This window comes from Pleurodeles waltl, chromosome 4_2 (assembly GCF_031143425.1).
Source record: "Pleurodeles waltl isolate 20211129_DDA chromosome 4_2, aPleWal1.hap1.20221129, whole genome shotgun sequence".
Taxonomy (NCBI): Eukaryota; Metazoa; Chordata; class Amphibia; order Caudata; family Salamandridae; genus Pleurodeles; species Pleurodeles waltl.
The window spans coordinates 864,166,151-864,187,386 of NC_090443.1; the positions used below are offsets into that span (position 1 = coordinate 864,166,151).

The window sequence follows — 21,236 nt, forward strand, 5'->3', positions numbered from 1 at the left end:
AGGGAGAATGGCACACATCATAGTTGGTAGCCTGAAGTCTTATGTACATGTTCATTTTACTGTACTGAAATATTAATTAAAACAATTTTACAAAAAAAATAATAATCAGCGATCCCTTGTGGGTTTACTATGAAGTAGACCATTAATACCTTTGCAAATTAATTTAGGTGTTAAACCTATTGTACAAAAAGCAGATTTGAGAGTGCTAGTATTCTCAAGGAGACTGTGGAGTACTGAAGAATTAACTTGTTTATCAGTTTGCATTAGGATAGGCTATAGCTCTTGATATCTCTAACAAGATCCCCTGGCTTCACCGGATATACTTAAAGCTAACCAGTTTGGATTTGAGGGAGCTCTGGAACAACCGGGGGAACGTACACAGAGTATCCAAAAACTTACTTTCAGATAGATGCTGGCAGGTTGCCCTTGAAAATATTTATGCCACAACCCCACATGATTCACTTGTGGGAAATTTCTTAGACTGTAAATTAAGATTTTTATTTTGTACTATATACAGACTATATCACACAGCCTTTGACCAGGTAATTGTATTCAAAATGTAGATTTGGGACCCTCCCTATTAATGGTTTCTGTGTATCATGGTGAAATTTGTATACAGAAACCAATCTTTGCCCAATTTGTAAATGGGATTGGGAAACAATAGCACATTTACTGCTTTTTGGCGAGGATATGAGCTTCCCCGAAAACAACAGCTAGTCCCTGTTTGCAGATTTTGTAGTGCAAGGTGATACTTAGAAGTTTTGAGAATTTTGAGATCGGACACTTGTGAGTGATTGCTACTAGTCTATCAAAGTATTGACATGCTGCATGGATTTTGAGAATGAGATAGATTTAGAAAGGGTGATATGTATAGCTCTTTTTTAACAGTTTTATTAAAATGTTTCTTAAGGTTATTGGTTTTAATGGAATATAAGTCGGAACAACAAATGCTGGAACCGTGCATGCATAAACACGTGGTAGAAACAATGACCGCATTGTTAGCACGAATGCCTTTACCACAAATGCCTTAACAACGATTTTTCGTTGTAAAGGCGTTCCTGGTAAAGGCATGCGTGGAATGGCATGCGTGGTTCAAGCATGCGACCCCGACCCCCCACCCTTAAAACAATCGTTCCCGAACCCCCACCCTGCCACCAAAAACAATTCTACCCCTACCCCACTACCCGACCCCCACCCCTAAAACTTAAACTACCCCCCTAAAACTACCACGGCCCTCCACCCCCCCTGAAAACTAAAAATTCCCTGACCCTCACCCCTAAAACTACTGCGACATCCCTCCCCCCTAAAACCTAAACTACCCTGACCCCACACCCATAAAAACTAAAAATACCCCAGCCTCCCACCCCTAAAACCTGACTTACCTAACCCCCCCACCCCCAAAACTACCCCTAAAAACTAAAAATACCCTGACCCCCACCCCGCCCCTAAAACTACTGCAACTCCCCACCCCCCTAAAACCCTGGAGTCCGCAGAACCCAGGGTGGGAACCGCAGAAACAACAAAGAGTTCACAATGTTGGCTAACACAAACAGAAACTGACATGTAAGCAGGACGAGCAAAGGTTGGTTAGAGAGCAGCCATACATCTTTACAACAATGAAACACAAATGAGGGATTGGCATTTGACAGTTTTAAAAACATGAGTTGGTAGTTTGTAAGTTGCTCTGCTTTTTGAAAATAATGCACCAATTGGTGATGATAGTAGAATGTTGTACTGTGCATAGGGAGGAGGTTATAAAGTGTTCTAATAGCAAAGTTTAGTACATTGTTCAATGGAAGGATTGAATTTAGAGGACGTCCAATTAGTAGTCAGTTTCATTATTTCAGCTTGCTGAAAATTAGTGTGCAGAGCAGCGTTTTTCATGTGTTGGAGAGCACATGGTGATAGATTTTGCAGATATTGAGGACTTGGTATTTACTGGTGGCAGGTGAGGAGATGATGTGGGATGCTAGTGTCATTGTAGGCTCGAAATACATGCCAAGATCTTTAGCCAGCAGGCCAAAGATCTTGTGTGAGGGGAGGAAACAGAATATGAATTGTTGGATGTGATAGGTATGATTAAGCTGGGAAGTAAATCATTTCAGTCTTGTAGAAGTTTAGCAACAGAGGGTGGCTAGCCATCCAGGAGTGAATGGCTCTGAGGCAGTCAGAGGCTTTTGACTGGAGTTCAGGGGTGTGTTTAGGCAGGAGAAGATAGTCTGTATGGCATTAGAGAGTATGTAATATAAGAAGCCAAATGAAGAGAAGATGCTACTAAGGGTTGTGGTGTAAAAAGAGAAGAATAATGGACCCAGAACTGAGCTCTGAAGAATATCGACTGACAGAGAAGTAGGGCTGGAGATTTATAAACACAATGAAACAAAAAAAAAGATCGGCCAGAGAGCTACGAGTAAAGTTAATTGAGTGCCTGGTTACTTATCCCTAATGTGGCGAGTGTACAGCGCAGAGTGGTGTGAGCGACTGTAGCAAGATTGATTGAGAGGTCATGATGTATTAGTATGAATGTTTCTCATGATGTACGCAAGTAATGTATATGGATACAAAGGGGGTCATTCCGACCTTGGCGGGTGGCTACCGCCACCCACCAGACGGAAACCGCCATGCGGCCGCCAATGCGGCCGCACTCACGCGGCCCCCATTCCAACATTCCCGCTGGGCCGGCGGGCGCAAACCAAGTTTGCGCCTGCCGGCCCAGCGGGAATGAGGCCGCAACACAGGAGCCGGCTCCGAATGGAGCCGGCGGTGTTGCGGCCATGCGACGGGTGCAGTTGCAGACAGTGAAAAGCGGGCCGGGGCCCTGTTAGGGGGCTCCTGCACTGCCCATGCCAGTGGCATGGGCAGTGCAGGGGCCCCCAGGGGCCCCAGGACACCCCTTAAGGCCAGCCTCTTCCTGGCGGTGAAAACCGCCAGAAACAGGCTGGCGGTAAGGGGGTCATAATCCCCAGGGCAGCGCTGCCCTGGCGGATTATCACCGCTGGGGCAGAAATGGCGGAAAACCGCCGGCCCCGGCGGTGCGACGAAATAGGGATGAAAGCACCGCCTGTTGGCGGTGCTTTCAGTCATTATAGCCCTCGCGGTCTCGGACCGCCAGGGTCACAATGAACCCCAAAGTGTGTTGTTTCAGTTGAGTTTAGAGTTCCAGAACCAGATTGAAAGGGGTTGCGGTGAGGTGGTTAAAGACCAACATTCCAACATTTTAGAAACGAAAGGGAATTTGAAACAGGACAAGAATTTGCAGAGTTGGGTGGATCCTCAATGGGCTTCCTGAGTAAAGGTAGGACAGCTGTCTAAAAGCAGCTGATATGAAGCATACGGGGTAAGAACCAGGGCTCAGAGAACACTTAGAGCGATGTCAGACACGAAGGTGTGTGTGTGATGAGCGAGCTAGAGATTTTTGGGTTGAAATGGTCAGATGATATACATGAAGGATTTGTGTTCTTCCATATAGGCATGAGCACAGATAAAGATGTCAAGGAATGAGCAGGTTGTTTTGTCATTATTGGGAGTTGGAGGTAACTGAGGATCAAATGGAATTTACTGTAAACACCTCTCCCAGATAAAGAATACCGCTGGTGCTATCAACAAGTTGCCACAAAGTGCCAGTCTTCCCACACTCCAAACCAGCAGTCCTAACCATCAAGGAGAACCGCTTGTGAGCTCAAAGGTGTCAAAAGGCAGGATGACGCGGCTGCCTGCACACCAAAGGACTATTGCCCCTCAGATAAATGGGTATTATGCTCCTGTTTTGTGTTGTCAACAACATTATCTTTACATAACTAGAGGAGTCCCTATTGCGTCCCTATTGCTCTGGATCTGATTTACGTAAGGGATTTATATATTCTGGCCTTGGTTTACGATGAAGTCACATGATGCAGCGCGGCAGGTAAGGCTAGCTACTAAGATGTGACCCTGTTCTGCTCTCTCTCTGTGTAGGAGCACTTTTGGCTGCGATGCACCAACGCAGACTCCCTTGTGCCATGGTGCAGGGGTGTCTGCATTCTGGTAAGCATAGCTTTTTTACGGGAAGGCATCCCTTCCAGTACAAACACTATGCTTTAAGGTGTTTCCAACTTTCTAGGTGTGCTATTCAATGCAGCACACATGCAAAGGGGAAAAAGCGGATAGAAATAAAAAAATTATTGTTAAACCTGACTCGAGGAGGCCCAGGATTTTGGTGCAAATCCCTGTGTACATTTTGTTGTAGAAAGGGATGTGTATCTAAAGCCAAGGGTGGTTGCGTGGGAGTGCACGGAACTAACCATTGAATTCCCCATTGACGCAAATGCCGTGTTGGCACAAAGTATTGCAAGGCTGTGCGTCTTTGCATTACTTTGGGTTGCAATCCAACACAAATCGTGATTTGCCTTGTATTGTAAATCCCACCACAACAATTTGCAAAAGGTTTGACTTAAAAAGGTAATGCAAACCAAAGTGTTAGTAAATCTGGGTGGGCCTTTGTATCCACGGGGAAATGCAAACAAGCATTGGAATCTACTGCATTTGGATACAAAAAGGAAATGATTAATATTACAAAATTCCGACTTAGTTAATTCTGGAAATGGGTGGAAAGCCTCCCAGAAGGGTAACAGTGAACTATAGTCGTTCATCACCAAGGTAGACAAGGCCTGTGATCCAGAAAAAGAAGCTGTACTTTTGTACTTGCTGTAACAGTTTGATTTATTCACACACTCAAACCAATATCAGGTGAAATAACAGCATCAATAAAAACAGGTTATTTGGTATCTGGTACATGATCGCAAGGGCACTTTACTCACTTCATATGAATTGGCCTTCTTGCAGTAGGGCACCTGCGTGTACGACCCCTTCTTCTTACACCTGGGATAAATCGCAGATACATCAAATCTAGGGAATAGATCAAAACATGTTGAGGTACAGGGTTCCTGAAGGGTTGCTTTCAGGTACCTAGAGAACTAGTAAGGAAGTGCAACACAAACACGAAAAAGTGGTTCAGTACGTGCATCAAGTAGACACTTTGGAAAGCGGGCTGGTGTACTAGTGATATAAGCCCTAAATTGAAGTTAGGAATGGTTGTAGTATAACAATCTTTCAACTTTCCTGTTTCACAAATGAAGACTGAACATGTGCATGCCAATGCACCGAGCATGGGGTCTCTGACAGTGTGTGTGTGTGTGTGTGTGATGACGCAGAAATGAAGGTTTTACATTTATTAGCGCTTAAACGTAGTGCCGCAATAATCAAGTGTGACTTTAATCGAAATAATAAAGATTGTACGGGGACAAATGTGCCCTCAGAGTAGTTTGCCAACATTTATAAGCGTGCTTTATATAACGTGATGTATTAGAATTGTACGAATTTGCCATAATTGTAAACGTGTGCTATGATTTGCTTGTTTGAAATGTTTTAGCTTAGCATAACTTTAGTGGAGGCTTTGGCCTAGTTGCCTGGTCTCACGGTTTAGATGCTCGTGTTTTTCCAATGTGCTAATAAACGTGTATTTCTGCTTGAAGCTGTACTTTTCCACTGAGATCGTTCACATGCTTATCTATAAGGTTTCGTGCCAGCCTGGCATCTTCTTCTTTGCTCCAAGGTCAATCTGCAGGTGCGGACAATGGAAGCTCTGAAAGTGAGTTAATTGGTATAAAATGTTGCAACTTACGTACCCGTCTCCAAGGATAATGTATGCCTAGGTAGAAGCTTGAGAACTGTTGTTTTTGATTGGACAATTTGAAGCCAACCTATGAACCCTCCAATGGAAGACCCTACTGGATTTGAACTGTTGTCTATTTAAACCAGGTGTACAAGAAGAAAGCAGCCATTTTGCACCCTTTACAGACATTACCCGCCTTTAGCCATTTTTGCAGCTATTATGGCCCACCTGGCTGCGACGCCATTTTGAATGAGACTCTGATGCTTTCTCTAATCGAGAGAAAGAGACTTTAAGAAATTCTCGCCCTAGAGACTTTAACTTTGATTTGTCCCTTTGCATGAAGTAATAGTTTTGTCCCTTTGCCGCTGAGAGGCGAATGCCCCGTCCACTTTGCCCCTTTGCCCCGTCCCATGCTGATCGAAACCGGTATCCATGCTGATCGAAAACCGGTACCTGTGAGACGAAGACTTCCTTGAATGCTGATTGTAATTGGTAAATATGAAAGGAAATTGTACAATTGCATTGTGTTTCTTTTAGGTAACCAACTGCTGATTTTTGATAAGAGCCCTAGCTAGGAGTTTTCTAAATTAATGTTACTAAATTGTTTTTGCATGAACTCCCACATGCAGATGCTAATTCGAGGTTAGATGAGGAATCATTGGTGCACGATGCAATTTGAGACCTTGTTATGCTGACTAATGTATTCAATTAGCTCATTACAGATTATAGTTTTAGTGGTTTGCGTTGCTATTATCGAATGCATTGTTATTCAAATACTGCATAGATTGCATCTTTTCCGCCGTTATGGACAGCTATTAATGTTCATTTACATATATCAATTGGTGTTGAGACACATCTATATTGTGCTAGCTTTGTTAATATAGGGAAATAAATTCATTAACTTTGAATAAACTGGTGTGGTTATTCATGGCCGAAAGGTCATGGTTCGCCGAAATGTATTCTGGATTAATTGTTAAGTGTTATGTTGATCAGGGTATTGCTTATGTTCGTTACTGATTATTGATTAGATTAAATCGATTGATCTCGGGTGAAGAGAGTCTCACTTAGCCAAAAGATTCATCGACCCAAAGAGCGTCCAAACACAGGTAAATTATTAGGGAGGAACGCTCTATCAGTAGATGGTAGCAGAGGACGGTTTAGACTTTTGAGACCCCACTCGAAAGGTATATGGTGTTGAATTAGATTTTTTTGGGGTAAAACAGATTGAGAGAATGATGATGGGCTAAGTCCCCCGCGACTTTCCCGGGATCTCGGAGCTTGCGAATGGAGAGAATGGAGGTGTGAAATCAGCGTTGGCGGTACTGGTGACGGTATGAGTGAAGTTAGGATTTTGCGCTTGCACAGCTTATTGCCGCAGATCGTTTGAAAAGGTTGCGAGGATTTGAGAGAATAGCGGAGGTGCGACTCCGAAGTGTAGGAGTAGGGAAGTCGTCGAACTTCATAGAAAATAGCGGAGGTGCGACTCCGAGTGTGAGAGTAGGGAAGTCGTCGAACTTCATGTGCATGTGGCGCTCTGTGCAGAAAAAGGTCCACGTGGTTGTTGTTGTTGAGACGGGCCCTGCGAGGTCAAGAGACTCCGGAGTATGTTGAAAAGTGTATGAGACACTTGTTTTATGTTGTGGTCTGGTCGGTTTAATAGGTTGACCGGGCGTGGTCAACGAGTCGGTACGTGTGTTAAGGGAGTGAAAGAAAACTTCGACTTCGGGCTTTGACAAATTCTAAGTGCACTAGAATAGATCATTGACAAGTTGAGAGCAGTCTGCGGGTCAGATTTGCTTGCGAAATTGGGGACCGAGAAAGATGGAATAACTGCCGAGGCTAGTGAAAAATCCCTAAGGTCCTGAAGCGATTGTGTTACCCTTCCTGTAGTAAACCGACAGATCTGTTTTATTATCATTTTTTTGGTAGCTCGCGATATATGCCAGAAGCTGTTACGAGAGGAGCTGAGTGAAGGAGGACAAGCCGCGAGGCTTTGTCAGCCGCAGTGTGTGTGTGAGTGTGACGTCACTAGGAGCCGCGCTGGGATAGGTTGGTTGCAGAGAAGGGTCGCGCACGGATTGGACGCAGTCCGTGGGGCTCGATTGGAAGGGGAAAGGCAAGCGAAGAGTATTCCGGGAATTAAAGTCACTTATTGATTACAAACTTTGTGAAATAAAAGACGAGAAAATGAAATTTTTTAAAGCATTTAAGAGTGCGATGAAGGGGGAGTCTTACATTAAAGCGAGCGTAGGAGAGGAGACGCCGCCCGAAGGTACACCAGCTTACATTGTAATGGAGGAAAAAGGGGTAGCTCCGTGCCTTTGGCTAAAGCAATGGCACAAGCTGACAGAGAAACATGGGAGCGTAGCGTTCCCGATCCATGGGACATTCAATATAAGGATCCTAGAGAATTTGAGATTCGCGATGTACGACATGAAGGTACCTCCAAGGCCAGCACAGTTTGAGGCTCTAGCGATTTGGGAACTAATGGCTAGACAGCAACAGCAAAATAAGTTCGAGACCAGGATAAGGAAGGTAGAAAAGACACTAGCGGACGCTAGGTGGGATAATGCACAGAAGGTGTGGAGATCAGATGTATTGCAGGGGATAAAATTGTTTCCCGCAATTACTAAGGAAGAAGAGGCGACAGGCAAGAAAGCTACCTGTAAGACAAACAGGGGGTGTTCCAAAGATAGAGAGGACGAGGAAAAGTTAAGGAGAGAAGAGGAGTTAGAGGATGAGGAGTTAATAATGCAATTGCTGAACGACCGTCCGCCACCTTATGCAGAGAATGGACAAGGTCCAAGTACCAGTTCTGCCCCTCAGGCACCGGTACAGAATAATGAAACTCCGAGTTCAGAAACGCCATCGGGATCTAAGGACCCGAGTTTACTGTTCACCCCGCAGATACCGCAGGTTAGGAGAATATATCCAGATGTGCCCATGTTGAAACCGGCAGAAAATTATCAACCGCAGGTCCCAAGGTACTACAGCAGTGACAACAGTACGGGAATGACCCTAGATCCAACTGTAATGGGAGTACAGACTGGTCGCAACCCAACATTGGCACAAGCTGAATCAACTCAGTTTTTGATGCCTCAAAAGCAGATGCAGGGGGGAACCGCACATGCTCAGATGACGGGGAGTCAGATGGGCATGCCGGCAATGATGACCCATAGTGTGGGAATGAACATGTCTCAGAACATGGGGAATGGACAGAACGCAGATGCGATATCCCTACCTATTACTGTAGGTCCACCGGTACCTTTGTACATTCAGCCTAATTCAGGTACGAGCGGTCAAGGATCAATGGTGCAGAGTGGAATGGAAAGGAGGTGCATTCAAAACACTCCAGAGACAACTCCGATAGCGGCTCTGCCAACTGGATCTGGGTCCTTGATGGAGTTCAGTCCCATATGTGCTCAGTCAACAGTGGTGAGGTCGAGTCCCCCACTGATGATACCGCTATCATCGAACACTGAAAAGTTGCCGCAACCATCAATGGCAGTCGATGTGAATGCTACACTGATGGGGTTGAATGCACAACAGCTGACACAGTGGTTCAACAGTCTGAATTCCACACAAAGCTCAGACAGTGGGAAGGGAGAAGATTATCTGAATAGGATGAGGTTGAACATGGAAGCAGAAGAATTGGTGGAAGGGACTATGGGCGTGAATAGGTTAGAGTCCTACTCGGAAGAAGAGTTGAGGTATCTATGCCCCAGGATTACGAGAGAAGTGAACAAGGTACATAGAAGGTTGCAAGAAATAGCTGACAAAAACAGGGTTGAGATAGACAAGACGAAACACTTGAGCAGGAGCTATAGATTGGATTTCGGGACCACAGACTTTGAACACATGAGGTCAGCAGGCATGAAGACACACCTTAGAGAATTGCTGCAGAGTGCGCAAGTGTGGAGGTGCTTAGACAAATGGGAAAGCAGATGGGTAAAGAGAAAGGAAAAGAGGAAAGACAGTGTCCCAGAGCTCAACTAGAAAAGACCACAGAGCAGTGATGCAATAACCATGTTACCAATGAGGGAGACAGCAGGGGGAAAATTAGTACATGTACCGTGGCACAGGAGCGACATTCAGTCTTTTACGGATGATTTTCCCAAACTGAGAGAGAAACCGATAGAATGGTATCAACAGACTGATAGGTTTGTGAAGCTTGCAAAATGTCTCTGGGAAGACCTGAACACCCTCTTTGAGATTGTGGTTCCGGCAGATTTGTGGGAGGATTGCAAAAGGGCTGTAGGTTGGCCGACAAGCGAACCAGAGAGAGACAGGGATACGGGTGCACCATCACCTATGGTGATGAGCTTGTACTATAAGGTGATTGAGCATTTGAAGACGAAAGTTGCTTCGAAGAATGTGGATTGGCAGAAGATTGATCGAACTGCCCAAGAGGCTAAAGAGTCGATTCATAGTTACTATGAGAGGTTGTTGAAGGCGTTCAAGAACTACAGTGGCACGGAAACAATAGAGGCGAAGGACATGCTTCATTTTGTGTTTAGATTTGTGGAAGGGCTGAGACCAGAGATAAGTCAGATGATAAAGTCGCATTTGATTTGTTGGCAGTCGAAACCTATTGACGAGGTGTTGAATTACGCGAAATACTGTAGTGACGAAATTGAAGTGAAACAGAAAAGGTTGAAGGAGAAAGTGATGATGATGCAACTTAAGGCAGCTCAGACAGGTCTGCAAGGGTTGCAAGGGTTCCAACAACAGATACCGCAGCCGCAGCCGCAGCCGCAGGGAAATATGGTGTTTCAGCCACAGGCGAGAGGCAGAGGCAGAGGAGGATTTGGGAATAATGGTCCGGATTTGAACACTGTTGTAATTCCAAATGGTGTGCAGGCAATGAAAAGGGTGATGCCGTGTCACGTGTGCGGAATCGTCGGACATTGGAAACGCGAGTGCCCGATGGTGGTGCAGGAAGGTGCAGGTGTTGGTCAGCAAAACAATGATGTCAATGCATTCCAGACAATGAGGGGACCGAAAATGAGAGGTCCAAACCCAAATTTTCAGACCATAAATCAGCTGCAGGGATTACAGCCCATGCAGCCGCAGCAGATGCAGATGCCCCGTATGCAGATGACGCAAATGCAACCAATGCAACAGCAGTTTCCCATGGTACCTAATCAGCAAATGCAAATACCTTTGGCACCAGTGAGTCAGCAGCAAGTGATGGTTCCTCCACAGGTCTCGGGTCAGGTAATGAGTACAAATGGCACCGTACAACAGTTCCCATTACACAGTGAGAGTGGAATAAACAATGTATGGGAGAGTGAAAGTTCAGATGAGGAGGGAAATTGTGTGCTTGCAGCATCCTTGGAAGTTGATCAAAAGGGTCCATATGTGGAGGGAAGAGTTATGGGTCATAGCGTTTCATTCTTGGTCGACACAGGAGCCACACGTTCAACTGTTAGGAGCATTGAAGTACCAAATTTGCCACTCTCAGGGAGAACAGTCCAAGTGGTGGGAGTAGCAAACAGGCACCTGACGAACCCAATCACAGATCCAGTACCAGTCAGCATTGGTAACTATCAAGGGTTACATAAATTTGTGGAATGTGACTCAAGCCCGATAGCACTGTTAGGGAGAGACCTATTGTGCAAATTGGGATGTTCGATTATGTGTTCGAACGAAGGAATAAAAATTCAGACGAGCAGTAATGGGGAAGAAGAGGACAGTGAAGAAGGGGATGAGATGGAAACTGTTGATGAAAAATATCCTCTGATTAACCTTTTTCCGATGATAACTGAAGAAGATATTCCAACTGAATTACGAGAAACAGTCGGAAAGGAACTGTGGGATATGACAGGGAAAGAGGTGGGATTGATGAAAGGAGTGGAACCAGTGAAAGTGTAAAACCCAATGCAATCTTTCCCCAGACCCCACAATACCACATGGCACAAGACACCCTCATGAAAGTCGCCCAACTCATTGACGAGTTTGTAAAACAGGGAGTACTGAAAGAAGTGTTAAGCAGTCCATGTAATTCACCAATCATGGGACTAATAAAGCCGAGTGGGAAGGTCCGAATAGTGCAGGACTTGAGGAAAATAAATGACATCATAATCAAATGCTGCCCTGTCGTACCCAATCCAGCTGTGATAATGTTCCAAGTCCCTTGCGATGCCGAGTGGTTCTCAGTCATTGACTTGTCACAAGCATTCTTTTCGGTGCCTCTTCATGAGGACAGCCAGTTTCTCTTTTGTTTCAAATTCTTAGACAGAGTCTACAGTTGGTGTCGAATTCCTCAAGGGTTTTCGGAGTCACCGTCAATTTTCAATCAGATTCTAAAGAAAGACTTGGAAGCGTTAGAATTGCCATTCGAGTCAACCCTAGTACAGTACATCGATGACTTATTGATTGCATCTAAGACAGAAAGTGGCTGCACAGCCGACACCATTGCCCTACTGAACCATTTGGGAAGGAATGGACACAAGGTGTCTCCTTCAAAGTTGCAGTTCTGTCAGAAGAAAGTAAAATACTTGGGTCATCAAATAGAGAAAGGGTCACGGAGAATAATGAAGGAAAGAAATTACAAGTGTACTCCAAATGAGTCCACCAAAGACGAGGAGGGAGGTGAGGAAGTTTTTGGGGATGGTGAGCTACTGTCGCCAGTGGATCCCCAACTTCTCAACTCTAGCCAAGCCTTTACTGAAACTGACCCAGAAGGATGCCTTGGATCAAATTGAGCTGAAAGGAGATGAGATGGATGCTTTTATTGAATTGAAAGAATGCATGTGCAGGGCTCCAGCTTTAGGTATGCCTGATTACACAAAGCCTTTCACATTGTTTTGTCATGAACGTGATGCATGTTCTTTGTCTGTCTTGACTCAAGCCCATGGTGGCATAAACAGACCAGTAGCGTATTTTTCAGCTACTTTGGATCCGGTCGCAGCAGCACTGCCAGGGTGTTTGCGCGCCGTAGCAGCAGTTGGTATCAGCCTCACTCAGAGTGAAGGAATAGTGATGGGACACCCAGTAACAGTCATGGTCCCTCACTCAGTTGAAATACTTTTGACCCGCTCCCGAACGCAACACATGACTGGAGCAAGACTCACAAGATATGAAACAATAATTCTGGGCTCACCGAATGTGCAGCTGAAAAGGTGCACTACGTTGAATCCAGCAACCTTGCTTCCCGGTGAAAATGCTGAAATTGAGAACGCTGAAGACGTCGAGCATGACTGCCTTCAGGTGACTGAATTTTGCACAAAACCTCGACCTGACATTAAGGATACTAAGCTTGATGAAAATGACCAAATTGTTTTTGTTGATGGATCATGTTTAAGAGATGCATTGGGAACACTGAAAGCAGGATATGCTGTATGTACTGTAACAGGTGTCTTGGAAGCATCCTGGCTTCAAGGAGTCTATTCCGCACAAGTAGCAGAGCTTGTAGCACTTACAAGAGCATGCCAACTGTCTACATTGATGAAGGTTACCATTTACACAGATAGTCAGTACGGGTTTGGAATTGTGCATGATTTTGGGCAATTATGGTCACAGAGAGGTTTCCTGACCTCTTCAGGATCCCCAGTGAAAAACGGGGAGAGAATAAGGGAATTGTTACACACCATCCAAATGCCAGCCGAAGTTGCAGTGGTAAAGTGTAGTGCTCATACAAAAGGACAGGACTATGGCCCTCATTCTGACCTTGGCGGTCTTTTCGCAAGACCGCCGAGTTACCGCCGCGGTAAAGACCGCCGACCGCGGCGCTATGCCGCTGCGCGTATTCCGACCGCTGGGAGCGTTCCGCCGGAATACCGCCAGCAGCCACACTGGCGGTCGGCGGGAAAGTGGAGACTGGTCAACCTCCACCGCCACGCCAGCAGAACACCGCCCCCAGAATTACGACCCACATTTCTGTGTGGCGGTCTTCTGTTGGCGGTCTTCTGTTGGCGGTCACGTCCCTATGGCTCCCGTCGCCTCCCGGAGGACCAACGCACAAGGTAAGTTGATCGTCCGTGAGGGGAGGGGGTGGGGGGGTGTTGTGTGATGTGTGCGTGCATGGGGGTGTGCGTGTGAGTGTGTAGAGGGGGTGTGTGAGCGCGTGCATGCGGGCGGGGAGTGCTGCTGTGCCTATGGGCGATGTGTGTAGTTCGGCGGGTGCACATGTCGGCATGTATGTGTGCGGGTATGTGTCCCCGTTGTGTATGTGTGTGTGTAGGGGGTGTGTATATGTGCATGTTGGGGGTGTGTGCATGTCGGGGTGCGTGTATGTGCATGTCGGGGTGGGGGTGGGGAGGGGGTTCGTACCACCTCTGGGGGGTGGCAGGGGGGTGGAGGGTGTGGGGGGAGGACTCGGGGGGGCAGTGGGGGGTGGGGGAGACCCCTATCAGTGCCAGGGAAGGAATTCCCTGGCCCCGATAGTGCCTACCGCCATGGTTCGCATGGCGGTTCCCGAACGCCAGAAACCGCGGCGGTAAGCAGGGTCATGATACCGTTGGCGGTCTTGGGTCGACCGCCGGACCGGAGTGCGCAGACTCCAGCCCGTCGGTCATGACCGCCGTGGCTGTCGGAGTGGGGAAGTGGCGGTCGGTCGCGGCGGTGACCGCCGCGGTCAGAATGCCATTTTTAATACCGCCGGTCTGTTCGCGGTCCGACCGCCGCCTCTCCGCCGACCGCCAAGGTCAGAATGAGGGCCTATGTTTCTCTGGGAAATGCATATGCGGATCAAGTCGCAAGATTTTGTGCCTTGAACTGTATATTACTCAGGGATGAATGGAATTCGATAAGTGAACCAGAACTCGAACCAGCTGAAGCATTTGCCTTGAAGGTCGTAGATACAATGGATGAACTAAAAGCATTACAGAATAGCGTCAGGGAGGATGAAAGAGATTCCTGGATTAAGTCACAATGTACAAAGAGACCAGATGAGTTATGGGTTTCAAATGAGGGAAAATTTGTTTTGCCAAATAGTCTCTTATCGCAGCTAGCGCGGTTCTATCATGGGCAGGCTGACCTAGGGAGAGATGCCATGATAAGATTGTTCAAAACTGATTGGTTTAACCCCAGATTCCGTCAAGCTGCAGAAGCAGTTTGCCATCGATGTGTCATTTGCCAGCAGATGAACCCGGGGAAGGGAACGGTTGTGAACATGGGCCACATTGGCAGGGCAAGTGGCCCTTTCAGCAGAATACAGATGGACTTTATTGAGATGCCTGTGCATGGAGGTCTGAAGTATGTGTTGGTGATTGTGTGCATTTTTAGTCACTGGATTGAAGCATACCCCACACGTAGGAATGACAGCCTTACAGTGGCAAAACTCTTGTTGAGGGAGTTGATACCACGTTTCGGATTCCCGATCTCTTTAGAATCAGATAGAGGAAGTCACTTCAATAACGAGGTGATAAAGTTACTTTGCGCAGCGCTGAACATTGAGCAAAAACTGCATTGTAGCTATCGCCCTGAAGCCTCAGGACTGGTGGAACAGATGAATGGTACCCTGAAATCAAGAATGGCGAAAATATGTGCATCGACAAATTTGAAATGGCCTGACGCGTTGCCTTTGGTGTTAATGTCAATGAGAAACACCCCTGACAGAAAGACTGGATTGTCCCAGCACGAAATTCTCATGGGCAGGGCCATGAGACTTCCTGCAGTTCCCGCAAACGCGCTTTTGAATATTACAGATGATATGGTGTTAGACTACTGCAAAGGTCTGGCTGACATGGTTCGCTCTTTCTCTCACCAGGTGGAAGCAACCACCTTGCCACCGATCAAAGGTCCAGGACACACACTGAAAGCAGGTGACTGGGTCGTGATAAAGAAGCACGTGAGGAAGTCGTGTCTGGAACCCCGTTGGAAAGGCCCTTTCCAAGTGATCCTGACAACAACTACCGCTGTGAAGTGTGCAGGAGTTCCCAACTGGATTCACGCCAGTCACACAAAGAAGGTGTTGTGTCCCACAGATGAGGAAGTTGAAGCGCTGAAACTGCCAGTAACTGATAACACAGTGCCGAGCGCTGAGACAGAACAAAACAGAACTAGAAGCGAACAGGCAGAAACAGGAGAGAGAGAAATATTTTCTGAGGACGAAACAACAGATTCGCTTGGGGAAGACCAAGGAGAAACCTCAGACAGCGACGAAGCAGCTGAAGGTGACAAAGAGCCTGAAGAAGCTGAGGGTAGCAAAGAGCCTTAAGCAGCTGAAGGTGACAAAGAACCTGAAGCAGCTGAAAGTGATAAAGAGCCTGACGACAGTAACGGTGACGAAGGGCTCGAAAGAGGTGAAAAAGCAGGAGAGCCTGATCAGAGGAGGGCTTTCCCAGAAGCAGACGGTACAGAAAAAGAAAAGAAAAACCTGATTGACTCCCCAGAAGGAGGGGACAAGGCAAAACAGAACGAAACTGTTCAAAGTTCCTCAGAAGAGATCGCAGGTCCATCAAGTGGACACAATGCAAAGAGGAGACTAAGTATATCACCAGTGAAAGCAAAGACTAGAGAAAAGTTGAACGACGGTGAAGGGCCAAAAGTGAAAGAGAAAAGAAAAGAAGTGTCTGTCGTGGTACCAACCTCAAGTGAAGAAAAAGACTTTGCCAAAGAGGAAAGTACCAGTGAGGCAGAATCAAAGAGAGAGGCAAAATTGAAAAGGAAAAGGATACCAAACAGGAGATATTCCGGTCCAGAATGGGCATATGCAATCAATGACGACTGGACTGACGAATTTGTATCTCTTAGCCTCGAGAACGAAGAAGAAGAGATACCAATAGAAAAGAAAAGTTTTATGGACACTGTTGATTGAAAGGGTGATAAATGACATTGCTTGCTACAATCTAACGTGATACAACCAGCCGAGACATTGCTAAACCGGATGAGACATTTGATAACTTGATAAGACTTTGATAACCTGATTGACTCTTATTGCCGAATTGAGACAAACGCTGCTAACCGATAAGTGACTGGGCTGCTGAAGAAAACTGTGTGAACATTGCGCTCGTTCAGCTTTGTAACTAATTGCCAAATTGTTTTCTTTATAGGTGCTTCTAGCTCTCTGATTCTATACAGATCATGGCTACACAAAACAGTAGAGTGAAATATTGTAAATATGCGTGTATAGGCTTCATAGCTGCATGTGTACTAATAATAATGGCAATAGTGCTTGCTACACGTGGTAAGGGTGAGAATGAGAAAATTGATGCTTCTACTTTTGCTCCTGTTACTGTAACTGAACTAACTGCATTGAAAAGATTAGAATTAGATGAGAGACACTTGCATGATAAGAAGGAACTTTCATATAACGTTTTCTATCGCTTGCTAACAGAATATGTTGAGACTATGGATGCGAAAGATTGTTATGTGTGTACACAGATACCGACATCAGTAAAGGAAGGGGTGACTTATCACCACATGCCTCTTACATACGGGATTACATGTAGTATAGTAACTTCTAGATTTTATGGTCAGACAAACATACAGTATTTTTATTCAAATTATGATGTTACCTTTGCATATGTTCCTATAATAGCGCAGCTAAGTCAGATTGCTAAAGATTGGGATGCTAAAATAATGAGGGAATTTTTCGAGCCAATGCAACCTTTTGAAACGGCTCACGCACATAGGGAAAACCTTACCTGCTCGCTCTCTGCAGTAGAAATAAGCTTTTTAGATCGCACAGATGATAGAAGGGCACAAATGAATGCGAAATTAGAAAAAGAGCTAAGTAAGAGGACTTCAGTAGATCATTATGATTTTGCCGCAATAAAAACACAAGGGAGAATAGCTTTAGATGCTTGGCACGTAGGGAAATTTTGTATATATCGTGGTGAATCTTATTATGACAACATTTTTGTGGGAGCGAGTGAGTGTAAACATACGTTTATCTTTAAAGCCAAATGGACATTCATGATGAACGGACTTGACCCTGTCATACCAGGTGTACATTACATTTGTGGGTATAATGCCTATTATCGTCTTCCAAAAGGGTGGTGGGGGAGATGTTATTTGGGTATAGTGTTCCCAAAGGTTTATCAACTGGATGACTTATCGGTAGTTTCAAAGACGCCTGGATCCCATCGTATCCAGAAAAGAGAGACCGCAGCTGCTGTGGTAGGAGATATATTTGGAGCCATGATTCCTTCATTGGGAGTTGTGCTGAATTCCATCAAAATAAGAAAGTTGTCTACCATAGTGGATAACATGTTGACAAAGTTTTCAGGTGCTATAATCCTGATAGATGCTGAACTTGCAGCAGAAAGAGCTATGACTCTTCAAAACAGGCTTGCCTTAGACATTCTTTTAGCAAAGGATGGCGGCGTTTGCAAAATGCTTGGTGCGCGCCACTGTTGTACGTATATTCCTGAAACAGTGTAAAGATTAAAACAATGCTTGCTAATCTAACAAAAGAGAGTGCAGACTTGAAGGAATTGAAGGAACCAGGAGTGTGGGAGAAGGTTGGAAAGGGAATTGCTTCAGTGGGAAATTGGCTTGGTGGCATTTGGAATGGAATATTACTCAAAATAATACAGGGAATACTAATAGTAATAATTTGCATCTTTGGGATTTGGGGAATAAAAAGGGGAATAATAATGATAATGGAAAGAATTAAGAGAAGGAAGGAAGAGAAAATGATGAAAAGAATGGCAGAAGAATACAAAGAGAGAACATGGGGAACTAAAAGGAAAAGAGAACTGACAGAATTTTAGTGGAATAAAATTTGTGGGAATAGTTTGTGTGATGACAAGTAGTCATCAGAGGAGGGATTGATGACGCAGAAATGAAGGTTTTACATTTATTAGCGCTTAAACGTAGTGCCGCAATAATCAAGTGTGACTTTAATCGAAATAATAAAGATTGTAAGGGGACAAATGTGCCCTCAGAGTAGTTTGCCAACATTTATAAGCGTGCTTTATATAACGTGATGTATTAGAATTGTACGAATTTGCCATAATCGTAAACGTGTGCTATGATTTGCTTGTTTGAAATGTTTTAGCTTAGCATAACTTTAGTGGAGGCTTTGGCCTAGTTGCCTGGTCTCACGGTTTAGATGCTCGTGTTTTTCCAATGTGCTAATAAACGTGTATTTCTGCTTGAAGCTGTACTTTTCCACTGAGATCGTTCACATGCTTATCTATAAGGTTTCGTGCCAGCCTGGCATCTTCTTCTTTGCTCCAAGGTCAATCTGCAGGTGCGGACAATGGAAGCTCTGAAAGTGAGTTAATTGGTATAAAATGTTGCAACTTACGTACCCGTCTCCAAGGATAATGTATGCCTAGGTAGAAGCTTGAGAACTGTTGTTTTTGATTGGACAATTTGAAGCCAACCTATGAACCCTCCAATGGAAGACCCTACTGGATTTGAACTGTTGTCTATTTAAACCAGGTGTACAAGAAGAAAGCAGCCATTTTGCACCCTTTACAGACATTACCCGCCTTTAGCCATTTTTGCAGCTATTATGGCCCACCTGGCTGCGACGCCATTTTGAATGAGACTCTGATGCTTTCTCTAATCGAGAGAAAGAGACTTTAAGAAATTCTCGCCCTAGAGACTTTAACTTTGATTTGTCCCTTTGCATGAAGTAATAGTTTTGTCCCTTTGCCGCTGAGAGGCGAATGCCCCGTCCACTTTGCCCCTTTGCCCCGTCCCATGCTGATCGAAACCGGTATCCATGCTGATCGAAAACCGGTACCTGTGAGACGAAGACTTCCTTGAATGCTGATTGTAATTGGTAAATATGAAAGGAAATTGTACAATTGCATTGTGTTTCTTTTAGGTAACCAACTGCTGATTTTTTATAAGAGCCCTAGCTAGGAGTTTTCTAAATTAATGTTACTAAATTGTTTTTGCATGAACTCCCACATGCAGATGCTAATTCGAGGTTAGATGAGGAATCATTGGTGCACGATGCAATTTGAGACCTTGTTATGCTGACTAATGTATTCAATTAGCTCATTACAGATTATAGTTTTAGTGGTTTGCGTTGCTATTATCGAATGCATTGTTATTCAAATACTGCATAGATTGCATCTTTTCCGCCGTTATGGACAGCTATTAATGTTCATTTACATATATCAATTGGTGTTGAGACACATCTATATTGTGCTAGCTTTGTTAATATAGGGAAATAAATTCATTAACTTTGAATAAACTGGTGTGGTTATTCATGGCCGAAAGGTCATGGTTCGCCGAAATGTATTCTGGATTAATTGTTAAGTGTTATGTTGATCAGGGTATTGCTTATGTTCGTTACTGATTATTGATTAGATTAAATCGATTGATCTCGGGTGAAGAGAGTCTCACTTAGCCAAAAGATTCATCGACCCAAAGAGCGTCCAAACACAGGTAAATTATTAGGGAGGAACGCTCTATCATGTGTCAGTAGGAAATTAGGGGATTTCAAGTTACTTATATCTGGTAGATCTTTAGAACAGACAAATCAGGGAGCGCCGGAGCCATTCACAGGGCTCTTCTTGCTTGAACCCCAAAAGGACCTTTTTGCTTGTTGCACAATTATAAAGCAACAAATGGTTTCTCCCAAGGTGAAATGACCTAGAAGGCATAACTCTTACTCTGAACAATCAGTCACAGTGTAATGTTATAAAGGGCACACACAAGACCAGCACTGAACAACATCACAGTCAATATTCCATCTTTCAATTGAATAAACATTGCTGAGGGGGTAAAGGAGGTGCGGAATGGCCCAGTACTGTGATAGAGCTACAAAAACAATGTAAGAAAATCCATCAACTCAGTAAAGGTATACTGGCCTCAAGTCAAATCAATACAACTGGCAACTGTCATTTAGGCCAGGGGCTTAATCCATTGGTGAACATAAGTCTAAATCATCATGAAAGCTATTTCTTAAGTCAAAGTTTCAGCCCTGGTGAGAAAATAAGAAGGTTAACATCAGGATGAACCTTTAATTCAGAGGTATCCAAGACAACCAAAAATAGAAAAAAGAGAATAATGGAGTAAGTTGGTGTAACACATGAGTCAGTGAATAGGTGTCCCAAACAAACAGAAAAGGTGACGTACGTGGTCAAAAACATGAGAATACAGGAGGTGAGAGGACATTTGAAAAAACATTCTGTACAGGATTACGAAAGGACTAACATTTCACTTAAAGGATTGATTTCAAGCATCGTTTTGTAGTCAGAGTTGTGATTTTGTGTAGCAAATTATAGGTAGCGTGTTTTAATTGTCTAGGAACACAGAGGCTTACTGAGAGTGAAATGTAAGTTTTACAGTATACACTTTGTAACATGCCATACATTATTACACTAAATTAAACTTACTGGAGGCACTGAAACTAGAATGGGGGAGTGCTGGGGCTCAGTGGTGGCTGCTAGTACCTGAAAGGGGTGGGGCACCTCCTGTATTCTTTTAAGACGTAGGAGCGTTTCACTTTAGTACATCAGTTTATATCACTAAAGTGAAAGCCCTTTATTAAAACTGATGTACTAAAGTGAAACAGTCCTCCATGTTAAAAGCATACAAAAGACTAGGGCATCCATAACTCACATATTTCTCTTGTATGCTTTGAACGTGCAGGAGTGTTTCACTTTAGTACTCAAGTGATACCACTATATTAAGAGGTATTTATTATAACTTAATAAATGCCTCTCAATAT

General features: G+C 44.6%; 1 protein-coding gene across 1 annotated transcript in view; it reads right to left on the minus strand.

Annotated features, from left to right (window-relative positions):
* CIMAP2 (ciliary microtubule associated protein 2) overlaps window positions 1-21,236 on the minus strand; it is a 193,967-nt gene that overhangs the window by 80,526 nt on the left and 92,205 nt on the right. The window contains exon 2 of the mRNA XM_069232614.1: window positions 4,797-4,884. Coding sequence (XP_069088715.1) covers window positions 4,797-4,884 — 88 coding nt within the window. The remainder of the gene's footprint in view (window positions 1-4,796; window positions 4,885-21,236) is intronic.